The sequence below is a fragment of the Terrapene carolina genome, unplaced genomic scaffold (assembly GCF_002925995.2).
Source record: "Terrapene carolina triunguis isolate 2854851 unplaced genomic scaffold, T_m_triunguis-2.0 Scaffold85, whole genome shotgun sequence".
Classification (NCBI taxonomy): domain Eukaryota; kingdom Metazoa; phylum Chordata; order Testudines; family Emydidae; genus Terrapene; species Terrapene triunguis.
The window spans coordinates 5410890-5429672 of NW_020664436.1; the positions used below are offsets into that span (position 1 = coordinate 5410890).

Consider the following 18783-nt stretch of genomic DNA (forward strand, 5'->3'; position numbering starts at 1 on the left):
TGTTTTAGACCAAATATAAGCATGTTCCCATTTTACTTTGCAAATAAATGGAGTTCACGGTGTTGAATCAGACACCAGGACACTATTCAGGTGCTTTTTAAAAAAAGTAAATTCACAACCTAGCTTGGCACTTGGTAATGTGTGATATAACCTTTGTGATCACTGACTTCAGAAGATGTAAGTGGCTGTGACTAGTATATGCATGTAGGTTTTGTACATTCTCTATTCCTCTTGCTGACTCCTATCTACAGCTTGCAGGACATGGTATACTGTAGGTGTCTGGTACCTCCAAAGGACCGAGTCTATAAAAAAAGTCATAGTCCACATCCAGATAAGACAGGACACCTCCATGATGTGTCTGATGTCCTTGGAGCAGTGCCACCATCTATATGCCTGTGGTGCTTATAGGGCCATGAACATTACAGAACACAGCTCCTGGTTCAACCTGCCTGATCTTAAAGGTTGAGGGTTGATATGTCTTTTGTCTTATTGGGAATGCTGCAAATCAATGTAGTAGAAGAGAATGCTCTAGCAGAACCACTACTTCCACAGATCCAGCTAACTTGGGGAGTACGTCAACAGGAGGAAAAAGTTAACATAAGAACACAACTAAAGTATATAGTCAGAAAAATACATCACTGAAACCTACAGCTTGGCCCTTGAGAGTTTGCATAAAAGTAGAGAAGAACTCATTCACATGAAACTAACACACCCAGTGCTTGCCATTAAATAGAAGCAATACTACTTGGTAAGATAGCCCACATGTCTTCTCTGGAGCTCTGCTGTCACCTCTCCATTTGATTTGAAGGCTATGACATGCCCTTTTTGTGAGTTTTTTTTTTTTATTATTATTTCGGACGGCAGCATCATAGTGGACAAAAGTTTGGCTAATAAGACAAACAGGCTGACATCAGTAAGTAGAGTTCAGTCTAGCAAATGGTGACTTGTTTGTGTAAATCTCTCTTTTTACAGTGCTGCAGATGTGCCCAAGTTTAAAGTCAGAATTGAATCTGGTGGTTTTCAACTGGGGGTCTGCAGACTATCTGAGGGGTCCACACACGGTTGTCATTACCATACAACAATGGTTTTCAACCTGTGGTCTGCAGATTCCTGGGAGTCCGCACATCCATTCAAAAATTTTAGGGGTCCCCAACTGAAAATAAGGTTGAAAAGCCATTGCTCTACCCCAGGCTTCCTTCACTTTAACTTCCTGCTGGCACTCTGGTTTGAGCCTCTCTACATTTTTTTACTGTACTACTACTACTGAGTGTCAATTTCAGTTAATATACCCAGTGACAAAGGAGCATTGATTGATGGCTGTATGTATTTAATAATGTACCAAGGACCATGCTGTCTGGGGACTGTTAATGATTTTGCTGATAGAGCATCTGGAATCCATTATAAAATTTGCATTTTATAACAGATTCCAGTTTTCTTCCTTTTGGGAGACAAACATCACAAGGCAGAGAACTGGGTTTGTGCATGCACGTTTCACCCTTGGAGCCCTAGGCACAAATCATTCACATGAGAAAGAGAGAGGATTGTTCTCATTCTACATAATTTAGTTTGTGCTACAAAGTCAACTCACCATCAAAATAGGGTTCAGAGGATTAAAATTAGGTGAATTTTGTCAGTTTTTTGACCAACTATCAGAAAAATTAAAATTGAATCTTTTTGACTGGCTCTGAGGATACAGCACCAGGGGCATGTTATACCTTCAGAATGAAGTGTAATTGCACATGTACGCTTACATAATGCTAGCCCACACCGTGCCAAGATTTAGCCAGTGCTATCAATGCTAGCACTTTCACCAGCACTAAATTCACTTTCTGTAGTTAAAGCTTTATTATTGCAAGACAGCCAATAGCAGATACAGAGCAAGAAAGGGTTTTGGAGGTAGCCCCCTGCTCATTCTAGCTGACAGAGCTCCCTCTTTTTTTTCTGAAAATCTTGGCTCACTCCTTGGAACTACAGTAGCAGCTGGGATCTCTCTACTTGTGACTTACTACTGAAGTGGTGTGCAAGAACCACAATACACAATTTTATCTTTGAAAGTACAGTGTTCATTTCAGGAAAAAAAAATAGGGGTACATGTCCCATGACTCAGGCATAATTTCAATTCCAAACTGAATTTAAATAGTACCAGTTTGACTTTGTCTCCTTGTTCAACACATTCCATTGTTATTCAACTAGTTCCATGTTTTAGGCATTGTAAGATCCAATCTATATAGTTTAGCTCCTAATTACCAATTATGAACATCTCATAACTATGGAACTTTACATTCAGCATACAGCTACTGCAGGTGAAGAATCAGTCAAAATACATTTACTTTAGAGGACATTCTTTACTACTTATACCGCTGTAACAGTGCAGTACCATATGCATGGGACTTAAGAGCAAAGAAACTTGTTTGATAAAAGTGACAAATCTACTGTAACCTCAATATTGAGAAATAAAGTTTTGTGAGGTTAAACTAGATTTGCTTACAAAAGAAATTGCTAAACTTGAACTCTGCAGAAGTGCTAGCGCCAATGACGGGCAGAAAATACTGCCTACTTCCCACCAACTTTAAACACAATTTGAAATCACTGGCCCAGTGCTGAGGTTTTTTTCCCCCATTCACATTTCATAAACAGCAGAAACAGTGCAGCTCAACATGACCTGCTGGAATAGTCAGAGAGGAATTCAAACTTCAGTCTGATTGGTTTAATTTTTTTTTTTTTTTTTTTTTTTAGCAGGAGGAAAAAGAATAAAGTTACAAGATTCTTTTAATATTTTCACAATGTTAAACTAAAACTGAGCTCTAGGCTACATGTGTAAGTAAATCTAGAACACAAAAGGGTTAAATAAGATTTTCTTTAAAGATACAAGAACTTAAGCTTTCTTTACGTTTAACAAACTTCACAGAACAGATACTGCAAAGGAACAACCCCTCCCCCAACCTTTTTTTTTTTTAAAGTGAATATTGCCCATAATCCACATGAACTTTGAGTAGTGTTCTCTTAAGAGCCACCTTGAAACCAACTGTGTATTTATAACAGGGTTAAAGGAGTAGGAGGGCTAAATAGCATCATCAGTATTAATGCGGATGAGTATTGTATATCAATCAGAATGTCCACCAAAGACTATGCTAGGATTTTAGAGGAAAAGAAAGTGCGTATCTCAGCAACAGCTGAAATCCATGATTTTTAAACTCTTCATGGTAAATGTTAAGAATATCCTCAGATTGCCCTGTCACCAGGATGCAGTGGGACCATTTCCTGAAAATACAGTGGAAATTTTGTTACTGATTCCATAACCTTGAATAGTAAAAAAAAAAAAAAAAAAAAAAAAAAAAAAAAAGTTTTGTTTACATAGCTTGCATTTTATAAATGATGGAACATTTCTGATTTATTTCATGGTTAAATCACACTAATACAGTCTGATGCTGAGTGTATTTTTTAAAAAATGTCTCATTAAATGGTTTGATCTGGCTACCAAACTAAAAATTAATTTAGCCTGTATGAAATTATTTACCTTTAACACATGCAGAAAAGAGGAGGACTTATTTAAGCTCTCTTTCCCCACACACCTTTTTTGGAGTGACAATATGCTACTTCACCCCTTGGAAGTTTTACACAAGCCCAATTTTTCAAAACTATACAAAATCCTCCCCCCCCCCCCTCCCCCCCCCCCCCAGTTTTTCTACTAAACTACCTGATTGTTAATGCTTTACTAACTTGGGTCAGGGAACCATATCCACATAGGACTACTGAGACAAATCAGCATGAATCCTCTTGACCTGCATAAACTTTGTCTGCAGCAGGAGACATGCTGATTTTTTTCTTTTTCCGCTACAAACTAACAAGATCTGTGCAGTTCAGCTCTATGTGGCTCAGTGTGAAAGAGCGCATAAGTCTAAACAACAGATCCAAAGTTTTCCATGTAATGCATTTCACATTCACTTGCTTTGCAATATTTGCGGGCAGAGATTTTCATGAGAGCATTGAGCTGCATAGAAACAAGGCTGACATAGCCCATTTGATTATCTTGTTAAAACTCAAGCTGATGAGGGATGCTTTCCTGGTTGTTCCCCAATACTGTTACTGAATTCTGTTTGCTACAATATGTCCTTTTCCCCCCCCAATATATATGTCTAGCTACAGAAAGTCAGTCTGTAGAATCCAGCCTTGGCTACTGTGCTGTGAATTAGCCTTATTTGATCAATTATCAGATACCTGCACTTAGCAAAAGGCAAACAAGAGCCAATCAGGTTTCGGCCGGTGGGAATGGCAGCACTGGTCAGCATACATAACAACCGTGGAATCTGGTCAGACAACGCTTAGAAATTCTATGGATGCCATGTAGAGAATACACACTGTTACTGCTCTAGGATGTAACCAGCTTTAAAATGAGATCACCATAATTTAAATGAAGAAAAACAGGATCTCTGCAGCAAGTTAGATATAAAATTTTTTCATAAGAATCTCTGTCCCCCCTCTTTTTGGCTTCCTGGGAAGAACCAGAAAGATGTTCCCTCCCCAACAGAATCCCTGATGCTGGTGACATTGCCTAACCTCAAAAGCCACGCGTGATGAAGGCACGGATGACCAGTCAGGTCTTCCGGGCTTAGCAGCTACCACGGCTGCTCTTAGTGGAGTTTCATCTCTTCAGGATTAACTAGAAGTGAAGAGGTGAAAGGCTGCACATTAAACACAGTTTGTCTGAAAGCCGTGTGCATAGCAAACTTTTACACCAGCTTCTACTCAGCTGTTTATTATAACTCTGCAGCTGGAAGGTTTCCAGCGTAAGGCTTTTAGAGTTTGACTCCAGCAATAATCGAAGCCTTTGGATTTTTTGTTTTGTTGTGTTTTAAATCCACTAGCCATGCTCGAAAAAATATTTTTTCATGTTTTAATTTTATACATTGGCTAGCAGGCACCTTTGTAACCAGCCAGAAATCAATTTCAACCACCATCAACCCCTAAACTACAGTACCAGGACGGTTGGCTAAAGAAAGGAAACTGATTGGCTGTAGTCTGAAACTTGCCCAGTACAAGGTGTCTGGCTGACTTTGTCCTAAATAAGGCTAACATTAGTGAACTAAGAACAGCATTTGGTTGCAGAGTCTCGCACTCAGGAACACCCTTCGCCGATGCGCTGGCATGATCTCCCTACTTTCCGGTCCAGTTTCACCATTTTCATAATGGCTTCCTCACGCCCACGTCCCATGTGGTCAAATGTGCAGTCATGTTGTTCAGGCAGGCGATGCAACATACAGAACACATAACCTGCCAAGGAGAAGGAAAGAATGTGTTGTGTTAAGGACTCCCTTGAAATGGCTGAATCCTATGTCACCAGGAGGACAGGAGAGCAGCATTATGCTGGGGATTAGTGGGGTTTCAAGATCAATGAAAACTTCACATTTTCATTTGTTTTCATGATATTGTCACAATAAATATTGGTATGAACAACTTCAAATTCCGTGCTGTTTTGTATCATACACATTCAATGGGAGACAACATAGCTTCCACCTATATTTACAGCATTTTCTATGGCACATCTGAGTTCAAGTCATATATTAGTAATTTATTCTTGCAACTTACCCCTCTGTTAGGAAGGAAGATTCCTATTTTACAGGTGAGAGAGTAAAACCAACATTTTCTAAATTAGTCTCTGATTTTGGATGCCCAGCTGGAAATATCTAGGGTCTGATTTTCAGAGGCATTGAATACCCTCAGCTTCCTTTGACTTCTGTTGGAGTAGAGGGTGCTGAGCATGCTGTCCAGGGTGTCCGTTTGGGGACCCAAATACCAAGGCACTCAAAATCAGAAGCTATTTTTGAAAATGTTGACTCTGTTACCACCACCAACCCCAAGACTGAGCTGGGAAAAGAACCCAGATTTCCCAGGTCCACTCCCAGTCCAGTCTTTAAAACAGTTGTACTGAATACCACTCTCTTTCTGAGGGTGTCCTCACGCTCTCTCTGTCAGAACCCGAGGATTCCCTGTCCTCACGATGCTATGTCATGCCATTATCCTTTTGACTGTGGGTCAGTCTTCTCTCTCCCTTCCTTCCTCGCCAAGCTACTTAATATCAGTCATCCAGAGCCCTACAGTTCAATAATAGAAGGCAGTCCTTTTTTCAAAGGTGAAGAATGAAGCCTCTTCATCACCCAGCCTTTTTCAATCTAGGGAGAGATTGGGAACCGAACTCTCATCTGGGGATGTGGTCTGAACATTAGAGTGAGTAGAAGAAAGTCTTGACTTCAGATACTGTCTCTGACACGGATACTTGATAACTTTGAACAGATCTCCTCTCTGCCTCAGTTTCCCTATCAGTAAAATGAGGATAAGAATTACCTCACAGGGACATTGTAAGTAGTGTTTCTAAAGGCCTTTGCAAGTGAAAAGTGCTGTATAGTGGTAAGTAGTAGTAGGCTGATACAATACGGCAGAACAGCAGCACACAACTACCAGGTTGGCATAATCCACTGAGTTTGAAAAGTAGTACGATATAATGTATGCCAACAATAACCCTCCTACATGATAGCTCAAAGGACATCATTCTGCCTCCCACAGAACACTTTGCTACTGCCTCTCCATAAGCAATCAGAACAGATTAAAACCACAATTATTTCAAACTTCTAAAACAAGGGATCTCGAACTTCATTGCACCGTGACCCCCTTCTGACAACAAAAATTACTACATGACCCCAGGAGGGGGGACCAAAGCCTGAGCCTGCCTGAGACCTGCTGTCCCAGGTGTGGGGGCGGAGGGGGCAAAGCCCAAGCCCCACCACTCCAGGCAGGGGGGCCAAAATTGAAGCCCCGCAAGCAGGGGGGCCTGGTAACCTGAATCCTGCCACCCAGGGGTGAAGCGCTCGAGCTTTGGCCCCAGGTGATGGGGCTTGGGCTTCAACCCTGGGTCCAAGTAAGTCTAAGCCAGCCCTGGCGACCCCATTAAAATGGGGTCACGACCCACAGTTTGAGAACTACTTTTCTAAAACTATAGTAACTCCTCACTTAAAGTCGTCCTGGTTAACGTTGCTGATCAATTAGGGAACATGCGCATTTAAAGTTGTGCAATGCTCTATTATAATATTTGGCAGCCGCCTGCTTTGTCCACTGTTTGCAGGAAGAGCAGCCTGTTGCAGCTAGCTGGTGGGGGCTTGGAACCAGGGTGGACTGGCAGCCTCCCATCAGCTCCCCACTCCCCTAAATTCCCTGTGCGGCAGCCGCCCAATTGCCGGCAGTTCAGCTGTCCCTCCCCCCACGGCCATATGCTGCTCCTGCCCTCTGCCTTGGAGCTGCTCCCAGGAGCCTCTTGCTTGCTGTGCAGGAGGGGAGCTAATGTCAGGGTGTCCCCCTCCCCCCTGCTCCTGTCCCCCGCTTATCCCTTCTCCATATAGAGCAGGGTGGGGACAGGACGGAGGGAGAGAGCTTGCTGGCGAGCTGCTGTCTCAACTTCAAGGGGAAATGCGCATCTCTCTCCCTCTCCCACACACAGGGTGTGTGTCTCTGTCTGCCTTGCTGTCTCCCCTCTCTCCATTCGTGCTGCCTTGCAGAGTGTGAGGCTACATTAACAACGTGTTAACCCTTGAGGGCTCAACCAAATGCTAGTTCATCATTTAGCAATAAGGCATTCCCCAGGAAATATCCCACCCTTTTCCACCCTCTAACTTCACCACCTCAACCAAGCTTCACAGTCATCATTGCTGTGTACAGTATTCAATTGTTTAAAATTTATACTGTGTGTGTATAATGTCTTTTGTCTGGTGAAAAAAATTTCCCTGGAACCTAACCCCCCTCATTTACATTAATTCTTATGAGGAAATTGGATTCGCTTAACATCGTTTCGCTTAAAGTCACATTTTTCAGGAACATAACTACAACGTTAAGCGAGGAGTTACTGTATATTACAAGACACAGCTATAGAGATGAAAGAACCAATAGACTACCTTTACATTAAGAAAACTGATACAAAAAAAATCTCATGAGGGATTTTTTTTTTTTTGCAAAACTAACTTGAAGACCAGATGGATTTATTTTGGCTCGCAGTTTCAATGGCACCTGCTATAGACTTTGCTATATTTCACATCCTTATCTTGTACAGAGCATGTGTTCTCGGGATACCAGCAACAAAAACGGAGTTTCCTTTACTTTACTTCCTTTACTTATCTTATTTAACAAAACAGACAATGATTCAGCTAAATTAGGATATAAAACCTCTCTCCTCTATCCCTGTCCCCATTTATTCTCGACTGCTGATCCACAGCAGACATACGCAGAAAGTACCAAGCACTTCCAAGGTCAGATGGTAAAGATGGTTTAAGTAAGAATGCCCTTGGGTATCAGCTTAACAGGCTACTTGCCTGATTCTCTTGTGTACGTTATGGAGAAGGGAACATCTCCAACTGAGATTGGCATTTCCCTTCTCCATTTGTTGAAAATAGGACATCAGACTGCTGAACCAGTACCAATTGGATGGCATAGGAATATAGCAATTGCCATATTGGATCAGAGCTGAGGTCCATCTAGTCCAGTATCCTGTCTCTGAAAGTGGCAAGCACCAGATGTTTTACAGGAAAGTGCAAGACCATGCAGTAAACAGATATGGTATAATCTGCCCACCATGACGGTCTCATCCTTATCCCTGTTAGAAATTGCCTTAAACCCTGCAATATGAGGTTTCATATCCTTTCCACTTTTTTTTTTAAATCATCATTAGCTAACAAGTCTGGATATTCTTGCTATCTATATAAATGTCCAATCCTTCTTTGAATCTTGCTAAAACACTTGGCTTCAATGACATTCTGTGGCAGTGAGTTCCAGTGTCTATTTCCTTTTATCAGTTTTGAATTTGTCACGTTTCAGCTTCATTGACTGTCTCCTTGTTCTTGTGTTATGAAGCAAGGAAAACAAGCTTTCGCTCTATCTTCTCTAGACCATTGTTTTATGTAACTATCATGTCCTATCTTATTTTGTCTCCTTCTAAGGTAAACGATCCCATTATTTTCATGCTCTACATACCAGAGTTTTTCTAAGCCCCAATCATTCTCACCACTCTTTTTTGAGACCCCTCTAATGCTGCAACATCCTTTCTGAGACAAGGTGAGCAGTAATTTACACAGTATCCTAGATAAAGGTATTCCATCAATATTGTCTCTATTATTCTCTGCTTCAATCCTCATGCATCCTAACATTAAAAAAAAAAAACAAAAAAAACTGCAACTGCACACTGACAAATTCATCAAACTGTCCACAAAAGGTATCCAGATGCTTTTCTTGAGTGGATTCTGTTAATTTAGAGTCTCACTATTCCAGTGGGGCAGTGAATGATCTTAACTATTTTCAGCTGTCTCTTATTGCCAGGGCTTTTGCTTTTTATAAATATGTGCAAGTGAGAGCAATGCCTTAAAAACCCATATGGAAAATTTACAGACTGTTCATACAGAATAGTGATAATGCCTACAACTGAATTAATAAATAAAAATCCCAGCATTAAAAAACCAATATCCAATACAGGATTTTTAACATTTTACTTAAGACAAGTTTTTATATTATTAGCTTTTCTTTTACATTATGCATTGGGCTTTTTAAATAGATAAAGGATAAAATTCTCAAAAGTGCCTGAGAATTTAAATGAGCCATGCATCATCCTATTGGAGCTAGGTTGTGTAACAACATAGTTCTGAAGAATTTTTCACTAGTTCACAGTTGTATTATTGCTTCTGTATTCTCTCCCGGCTTCACTAGCCTTGGGAATCAGGGAGTGCACTACGTAGTCGGTTGTGTGTGGGAGTGCCCATTCCAGACCCAGGCTCATCAACTTTGACAGCAATTACATTATTAATTTATGTGCACTAGGAGAGAAAGCCAATATGTTTATCTCTATTCTTATCCTTAAAACCAGTTCAGATTTAGAGATGAAACTGTCTCCTGAGAAACAGGAGCTCCCTCTTGGTTAGAAAGCAGAGTTAGATTAATGAGCTCTTGTGGTATATTTACTGTTAAGTTCATTACTGAAAGATACTGGATACAGGTTGTCTCTCCTAAAGGATATTAGTACAGAAATGCAGAAGTGCCTTTGCTAGCCCACTTTAGCTAACAAGCAAAGTAACTTCTTGCTGGGGAAAAATATCTGTCAGCTAAGGATAGTTTAGCAAAAGCAGAGTCATACCAAAATGAAAGATTTCAGCTCCGGGTGGCAGATCTCAATGTGCTACACTTCATGTCAGGAATAAGCTATGAACTGTGCTCTCTACACTACATTCATCTAATGCAGCATTGTGGAAAGATGTACTAAGGCATTAATACCTTATAGGTAGGACCCTACCAAATTTGTGGTCCAATTTGGTCAATTTCACGGTCATAGGATTTTAAAAATCATAAATTTCATAATTTCAGCTATTTAAATCTGAAATTTCAGTGTTGTAATTGAAGGGAGTTGTGGGGAGGTTGCAAGGTTATTGTAGGAGGGGTTATTGTAGGAGGGGTTGCGGTACTGCTCCCCTTACTTCTGCGCTGCTGCTGGTGGCAGCGCTGCCTTCAGAGCTGGGCAGCTGGAGAGCGGTGGCTGCTGGCCGGGAGCCCAGCTCTGAAGGCAGAGCCACAGCCAGCAGCTGCACAGAAGTAAGGATGGCATGGTGTGGCATTGCCACCCTTATTTCTGCACTGCTGCCTACAGAGCTGGGCCTTCAGTCAGCAGCCACCACTCTCCCACTACCCAGCTCTGAAGGCAGCAGTGCAGAAATAAGGGTGGAATGGTATGGTATTGCCACCCTTATTTCTGTACTGCTGCTGGCGGGGTGCTGCCTTCAAAGCTTGGCACCTGGCCTACAGTCGCCGCTCTCCGGCCACCCAGCTGTATGGGTGGCAATACTGCGACCCCCCTAAAATAACCTTGTGATCCCCCTGCAACTCCCTTTTGGGTCAGGACCCCCAATTTGAGAAATGCTGGTCTCCTCCGTGAAATCTGTATAGCATGGAGTAAAAGCACACAAAAGGCCAGATTTCACGGTCCGTGACGCTTTTTTCATGGCCATTAATTTGGTAGGGCCCTACTTATAGGATCTTCTAAGTGCAGTAGAGAGCTATTCTCTGCAATCCATTATCAAAACGAGGCTTTTGCTACATTAATCAGAACTTCAATGGGACACTGGGAGCTAGGACTGCACCCAGTATAACATCTCTCTCTAGAGTACTCATGCCATTTCAAGTGACCTTGAAAATGGTGGAAGCATCATTCAAAGAAAGTCTGTAAGGCAACAAAGAACAGCTGTGAAGTCTGCCCTTCATTTTTCATCCTTCCTGAGGACTCTACTGGAGAAAGTACGTTTCAGATGGAGGTCACTAAAGCAGCACCTAAGATGGGAGAGCATATCAGACTTCTGTTCTCACTCTGTGTTAAAAAGTGATGGTGAAATGCTGCGAAGTCCCTGTTAAGTAAGAAGCTGTTCACATCGCTAGACAGGAATATGGAACAACACCTATTGAGAGCTTCCACCAAAGTGCTAAAAAAAAACACCCCACATTTAATTCTTCTTGATGTTTTGACTTCTGAGTTTTGAAAGCAGCTAGCTGCTAACATACCAGCAAAGTAATAGGTGAAGCATTAGAAACAATTAAAATAAATGGCATAGTAATTCACTAGGGAAAAGTCAGGATGGAGTTTTGGAGGGTTCTTAATTCCCCCAAATGGCATCAATTCAGTTCAATTCCTTTTCTTGTCAGGATAACTCAGTGGAAGGAAATATGGTCCTGGAACATGGACCATATGCAGAGTAGGTGTTGTAGGTGTTATTGCAAGCCAGCAACTGAAACCTATAGCAAGAAGGACTGGGTATTCTCTTTGAGGTTTACAGTTCTGGCAAAAACCTAATCTTCCAGTAATAGAGCCCATTGGAAAATTTCAAGAGTCCTATTCCTGATAAATATCTATATGAGTATTTTAGTGACTAACTAGCATGTTAAACAGAAAGGGAGAAAACATTTCCAAATGCTGATCCCCGTGTTTAAGAATCCAAAAACCTGTCATGACAAGACCCTTTTCTCTGGGATATGAGCATGTCTTGAGAAGCTACCAAAAGAAAGAAAAATTGCTCAAGTACAAGTATCAACAAAGACTGTTCTGATTAAATATTTATGTAGTGATGTAACTCTGAATGGTGATTTAGAGATATTGAAGACAATGCCCTATCTCAAAGATTAAGCCTAAATTATCAAAAAAGCAACTGCACGTTGACCTAACTACCCTGTAATAACTGCTCAACTTTCAGCACTTCTGAGCTTTAGTTTTTGTAGGAATCAGAAATGTTCAGACTTACCCCAAAGTTTTCATAGCAAATGTGCCGGGTTGTAGACTCATCCACCGATGTTAAGACAAAACCCCAAACTCCACTTTAGTGGGGTTTTATTTTAGTATTTCCAAAGACCTCAATTCACACAATTGCAAAAACCTCATTACTGTAAGCTGACAAAGTACCTGACTGTAAAATGCTATAAAAATTGTAACAATATTTTCTGGGTCATAAATTTGAAAACATTAGTAATGTTCAGAGTTGGTTCACTAGTCCAAGCGAAAGTGAGCAATTCTCTCCTGAAATAATGGCTCAAACCTGTTAGTTTTCAAAGTTATGCACAGGGATTGTGGCCATGTGCACAAGCCATTCTGAAAGTTGACTCCTTCCCCCCCCCCCCCCCCCCCCAAATATGTATGCAACATCAACCCTCCTGCAGCCTTTGAAGGGGAAGCTTCCCTGGGTAGGTAAATGGAAGCAAGGCCAAGATTCACAGCCAAAGTCAGAGTGCTTGACATTTTAATTCAGTCCTAGCTTCACACTAGTGCCGTCGTTTGTCAGCCTTATTCCTGAATGAAAAGGCACAAATTCAAAGCCACCAGAATTTGCAGCTCATGCCACTTCTGAATTTTAATTAATAACACAGTTGTTTCCTCACATATACTCTCTTTGGAGCCTCTTCAAAAGTGGTCTAATAAAGCCACAGACTTATTCCTGTGCAGAATTCTGCTCCATATGTTCTGGCTTCTTTCACCTCTCTTGCAAGAAATTTTACACTTTCCTGCTGGATTAGAATTTCAAATCAACAGAGGTTCAAGCAGAACCTAAAAATACCTAGATGCCTTAGAGATGAAGGTACTACAAAAGTTACATACCAAACTGCAGTATTGTCTAGGGGTGCATGTGTGTGTGTTTACTTAGAATTCTATATAAAGATTATGTGCAAGCATAAAATGTAGAAACAGAGGTTAAAATATCTGCAAAATGTAAACAGGCCAATACTTTTGAAGGACCAAAATTACAGACCTATTCATATTGGCAGACAGTAAATTTGTGTGCATGTCCAGATCATAAGTACACAAAAAAAATTTGCAAATCAAGAGTTGCTCCAGTGGGAAGCACTAAAGTTTATTCACGCACACAATCTTTGCTAAGGCATAAAGGAATGGATTTTCAAGCATGTTCTGCACTTATAACAGGGGCCAGATTTTGAGACAGCTCCATTCCCACTTAGGTACCTAGAGATGAATGGGAACTGCTACGTGCTGAGCTCTTGAAAACGTGACACTTAAACGTTAGATCAGCTCCTTTTTTAACTTCTTCCCCCTCTTATCCCCAATTAGATTTATACAGAATAAGAGTTATTGTTCAGCCACTATAGGCGCGCTTGGCTTAACTCAAAACTAGACTCCATTACAGCTAAACCGCAGCAATTCTATCCCATGTAATCCCTAAAACTAATAAACAAGGTAAACAAGGCACCTTTTTGCTTCCCACAACCAGTGACCACCCTTCACAACTTCTCTTCCCTCCTCCTATCGGAGGGTGGGGGGGAGGGAGGATGTGAGCTTTAACATGTAAAATGTAGCGTCATCTGATTATCCCATCCTTTCCCCAGCAAACTAGTATAGAAGATAGCCAAAAATATGTCTCCAGTACCCCCTTTCTGTTCTCCTTCTGGACTCTAGAGCACAGCATGGACAGCACTTGCTGCTCTGGTGGATGGCCTCATGTCCATTTACAATGGAAAAAACATTCATCTTCATCCTTCTGGACTTCTTGGGGCATTTGATACTATAAGCCACCAGATTCCAGTACAGTCTCCAAGAGGCTGGCAGGCACGAATCGAACTGAGATGTCTCAGTTCTCTTTTATCTTAGGGTTTTGTACTGCTGCTCATCAATGTAATGAACTTCTTTCTTGTAAAAAACAAAGATAGTCAATAGCAAAGTCTCTATTTGACTTATGTATTTCCTGGCTCTTCTCTTTTTGGATTACAGAAAACTGCTTGGAGTGACCATGTGTTTCCGGCTGACTGGGGGGTGGTAATTGCTTTTGGGGAGTTTTTTACTTTGTTTTTTGGGGGCAGGGGAAGGGGTTATTCTGGAAAAGCTTTATCAAAGAAGGGTTTGAAGCACTTTCTAAAAATAAGACAGACCCTGAATTCATCTAATCTCTAGAAATTGGTTCACAGTCAGAGCCCCTCAATTGAGAAGCTTTATCCCAAAGCTCTCACATAGCATGTTGTGAGTTTTGTGATTTGTGTTATTACAGAGGAGCACAACTTTCTTGACAGTTCTTGGGTGGAGCTGAGATCTGATCCACTGATTTCTTTGAAGATTAGGACCAAGGCTTTAAATTGCATCAAAAATGGTCTGGGAGCCAGTGTCAGGTCCAGAGGATGGGCTGTAAGTACTCATGTGAACCAAAACTATGCAGGAGGCAGGCAGCTGAATTTTGTACTGTCTGGGGCCTTTGTACAGTGTTCACATTCAGCTTCAGATATAGTGAATTATAGTAGTCAAGCCTTCCGGTGACTAATGCATGGATCACTGAGCCCGGTCCTCTCCTGGCAGGAAGGGGCAGAGTTTCCTAGCAAGCTGGAGGTAAAAAGTTTGAGTCAGATGGAACCTGATTATCCAAGCTAAGTGATAGTCAAACGATACCATGGGGGGCTTTGCACCACTTTGATGAATGTACACAGTATGCTTTCAATGGAAAGGATAGGGAGGTGCAGGAAGATAGTGCCTCAACTAGTTCTTCAAAGCTTTTCCCTCTGCTGACCAGCATCATTTCTGTGTTGCCTGGGTTGTGTTTGAGCTAGCTGCTGTTTCATCCAGGAACTGAGCCCTTGTAGAAATGGTTAAATAGTAGTAGTGGTAGCATCATTGGAGAATGAGGCTAGGTCTACACTAGGAGCTCTTTGCTGGTATAGTTATACCAGTATACTATACCAGGAAAGTGATCCTAGTGTGTATGCCAGCAAAACTGTGCTTTGTACCTGTATAATAAAACCATCCCCTCCTGGCGAAATAATCTATACTAGCAAAAGTGCTGCATCCATGTTAGGCGCTTCTGCCAGCACAGCGATGTCAGTCAGAGATCACACCTCATTGCACCCCGACTAATATAGGTAGGCCAACAAAAGTTTGTAGAGTAGACCTGGCCTGAGATGTACAGTTGGGTGTCAGTATACTATTGGCATTGGAGCCCATGAATTCTCATTCTACCTCCAAATGGTCTCAAGTAAATATTGGAGAATCGGGGATAATGTGGATCCCTGCAAGATCCATAGGCGAGGGCCTTCAGAGAAGGGAAGTAGTTACCCATCATCACTCTGAGTTCTGCTAGAAAGGAGCATTTGGAACCATATGAGCATAACATAATGTGTCTGAACCTATAGAGCAGTGGTTCTCAAACTGTGGGTCGGGACCCCAAAGTGGGTCGTGAACCCCTTTGAATGGGGTCGCCAGGGCTGGCTTAGACTTGCTGGGGCCTGGGGCTGAAGCCCAAGCCCTACTGCTCAGGGCCGAAGTCAAATCCTGAGGGCTTCAGCCCTGGGTGGTGAGGCTCAGGTTGCAGGCCCTCTGCCTGGGGCTAAAGCCCTTGAGCTTTGGCCCCCTTGCCCAGAGTGGTGGGGCTCAGGCTTTTGCCTCCCCACCCAGAGCAGTGGGGCTCGGGTGGGCTCAGGCTTCAGTCGCCCCTCTGGGGGTCATGAAGTAATTTTTGTTGTCAGACGGGGGTCATGGTGCAATGAAGTTTGAGAACCCCCACTATAGAGTCATTATGGACAGTTATACCTCCAACACAAGGGCCTTCAAGTTTTAGTTCTCTCCCCTGTACCATTCCATACTTAAATGGAGCCATTGAGAGCTAGTGAGACAACATGGGCTTCACGGCTGAGGTTGTGAGGGAAGTTCCCAAACCTAAGCCATTCTTTTTAGGTGACAAATCTGAGGAACTCTTTCAGATTGAGGTGTCATTAGAGAAGGTTTTGGAACAAATTGATAAACTGAACAATAAGAAGTCACCAGGACCAGATGGTATTCACCCAAGATTTCTGAAGGAACTCGCATGTGAAAATGCTGAACTACTAACTGTGGTTTGTAACCTATTGTTTAAATTAGCTTCTGTACCAAATGACTACAGGATAGCTAATGTGACGCCAATTTTTTAAAAAGGCTCCAGAGGTGATCCTGGCAATTACAGGCTGGTAAGCCTGACTTCAGTACCAGGCAAACTGTAGGAAGCTATAGTAAAGAACAAAATTATCAGACACAGAGATGAAAATAATTTGTTGGGGAAGAGTCAACATGGCTTTTGTAAAGGGAAATCATGCCTCACCAATCTACTAGAATTCTTTGAGGGGGTCAACAAGCATGTGGACAAGGGAGACCCTGTGGATATAGTGTACTTAGATTTTCAGAAAGGCTTTGACAAGGTCCCTCACCAAAGGCTCTTAATCAAAGTAAACTGTCATGGAATAGAGGGAAGGTCCTCTCATGGACTGGCAACTGGTTAAAAGATAGGAAACAAAGGGTAGAAATAAATGGTCAGTTTTCAGAATGGAGAGCGGTAAATAGTGGTGTCCCCCAGGGGTCTGTATTGGGACCAGTCCTATTCAACATATTCATCACTGATCTGGAAAAGGGGTAAACAATGAGGTGGCAAAATTTGCAAATGATACAAAACTACTCAAGATAGTTGAGTCCCAAGCAGACTGCGAAGAGCTACAAAAGGATCTCACAAAACTGGGTGACTGGGCAACAAAATGGCAGATGAAATTCAATGCTGATAAATGCATGTACATTGGAAAACATAATCCCAACTATACATATAAAATGATGGGGTCTAAATTAGCTGTTACCACTCAAGAAAGATCTTAGAGTCATTGTGGATAGTTCTCTGAAAACATCCACTCAGTGTGCAGCGGCAGTCAAAAAAACTAACGTTGGGAATCATTAGGAAAGGGATAGATAATAAAAAGACAGAAAATATCATATTGCCTCTATATAAATCCATGGTATGCCCACATCTTGAATACCGCGTGCAGATGTGGTCTCTCCATCTCAAAAAGAGATATATTGGAATTGGAAAAGATTCAGAAAAGGGCAACAAAAAATATTAGGGGTATGGAACAGCTTCTAAATGAGGAGTGATTAATAAGACTGGGACTTTTCAGCTTGGAAAAGAGATGACTACGGTGGGGATATGATAGAGGTCTATAAAATCATGACTGGTGTGGAAAAAGTAAATAAGGAAGTGTTATTTTCTTATAAACACAAGAACCAGGGGTCCTCAAATGAAATTAATAGACTGCAGGTTTAAAACAAAAGGAAGTATTTTTTCATACAAAGCACAGTCAACCTGTGGAACTCCTTGCCAAAGGATGTTGTGAAGGCCACGACTATAACAGGGTTCAAAAAAGAACTAGATAAGTTCATGGAGGATAGGTCCATCAATGGCTATTAGCCAGGATGGCCAGGGATGGTGTCCCTAGCCTCTGTTTGCCTGAAGCTGGGAATTGATCACTTGATGATTACCTGTTCTGTTCATTCTGTATGGGGCACCTGGCATTGGCCACTGTTGGAAGACTGGATACTGGGCTAGATGGACCTTTGGTCTGACCCAGTATGGCCGTTCTTACGTTCTATGCTAATAGAAAACACCCAGCTATACACCTCCTTTACCAGATGCTACCATCATCTCCAAGTTTTGTTTGGCTAAAATTAGTTCCTGATAAAGCACAGATGACTGAAGTACGTGGAAGAACTCACCTCCATTACAACACCCACCAATGAAAGTATTTGCACTCAAACTGTTGGACCCAATCACTGATCTGGCCATTGTGATCCATGTTTTCATGCCTTCAGGCTTGACTACTGCAGTTTTTTTGGGGAAGCTTTATAGTGATAGACTCTAGAAGCTCCATCTGTTTAGCTTAACGAAGAGCAGGTTAAGGGGTGACTTGATTACCGTCTATAAATACCTAACCTGGGGAACAAATATTTAATAAAGGACTCTAATTTAGTAGAGAAAGATTGAACACACTCCAATAGTTGGAAGATGAAACTAGAAAAATTCAGACTGGGGGAACTTAGATATCAATTTTTAACAATGAGAGTAATTAACCATTGTAACAACTTACCAAGAGTCATGGTGGATTCGCCACTACAGACAATTTTTAAATCAAGATGGGATGTTTTTCTAAAAGATAGGATTTAGGAATTATTTCGAGGAAGTTCTATGGCCTGTGTAACACAGGAGATCTGATTAGATGGATCACAATGGTCTCTTCTGGCCTTGGAATTTACTAATTCTCTTTACTGAGGAATACAGCCAAATGCCCTGAAGAAACTACAGGTGGTTCAGAATGAATCATGCCTGATAACAAGTTACCAGAGACACACAACTCCAACTGCCACTCCTTAAACTGGCTCCTAGTTGTAGTCACTGTACTGATTTCCAAATTGGCACAGGATTGGTCCTAGCTAACTTAGAG

At 41.7% G+C, this 18783-nt stretch overlaps 1 protein-coding gene across 1 annotated transcript in view; it reads right to left on the reverse strand.

The window, feature by feature from the left end:
* Positions 1-3665: 3665 nt before the first annotated feature.
* Positions 3666-18783, reverse strand: part of ZFAND3 (zinc finger AN1-type containing 3) — a 248111-nt gene continuing 232993 nt past the window's right edge. The window contains exon 7 of the mRNA XM_024193786.3: positions 3666-5271. Within this exon, the coding sequence (XP_024049554.1) occupies positions 5117-5271 (155 nt within the window). The 3' untranslated portion in view covers positions 3666-5116. The remainder of the gene's footprint in view (positions 5272-18783) is intronic.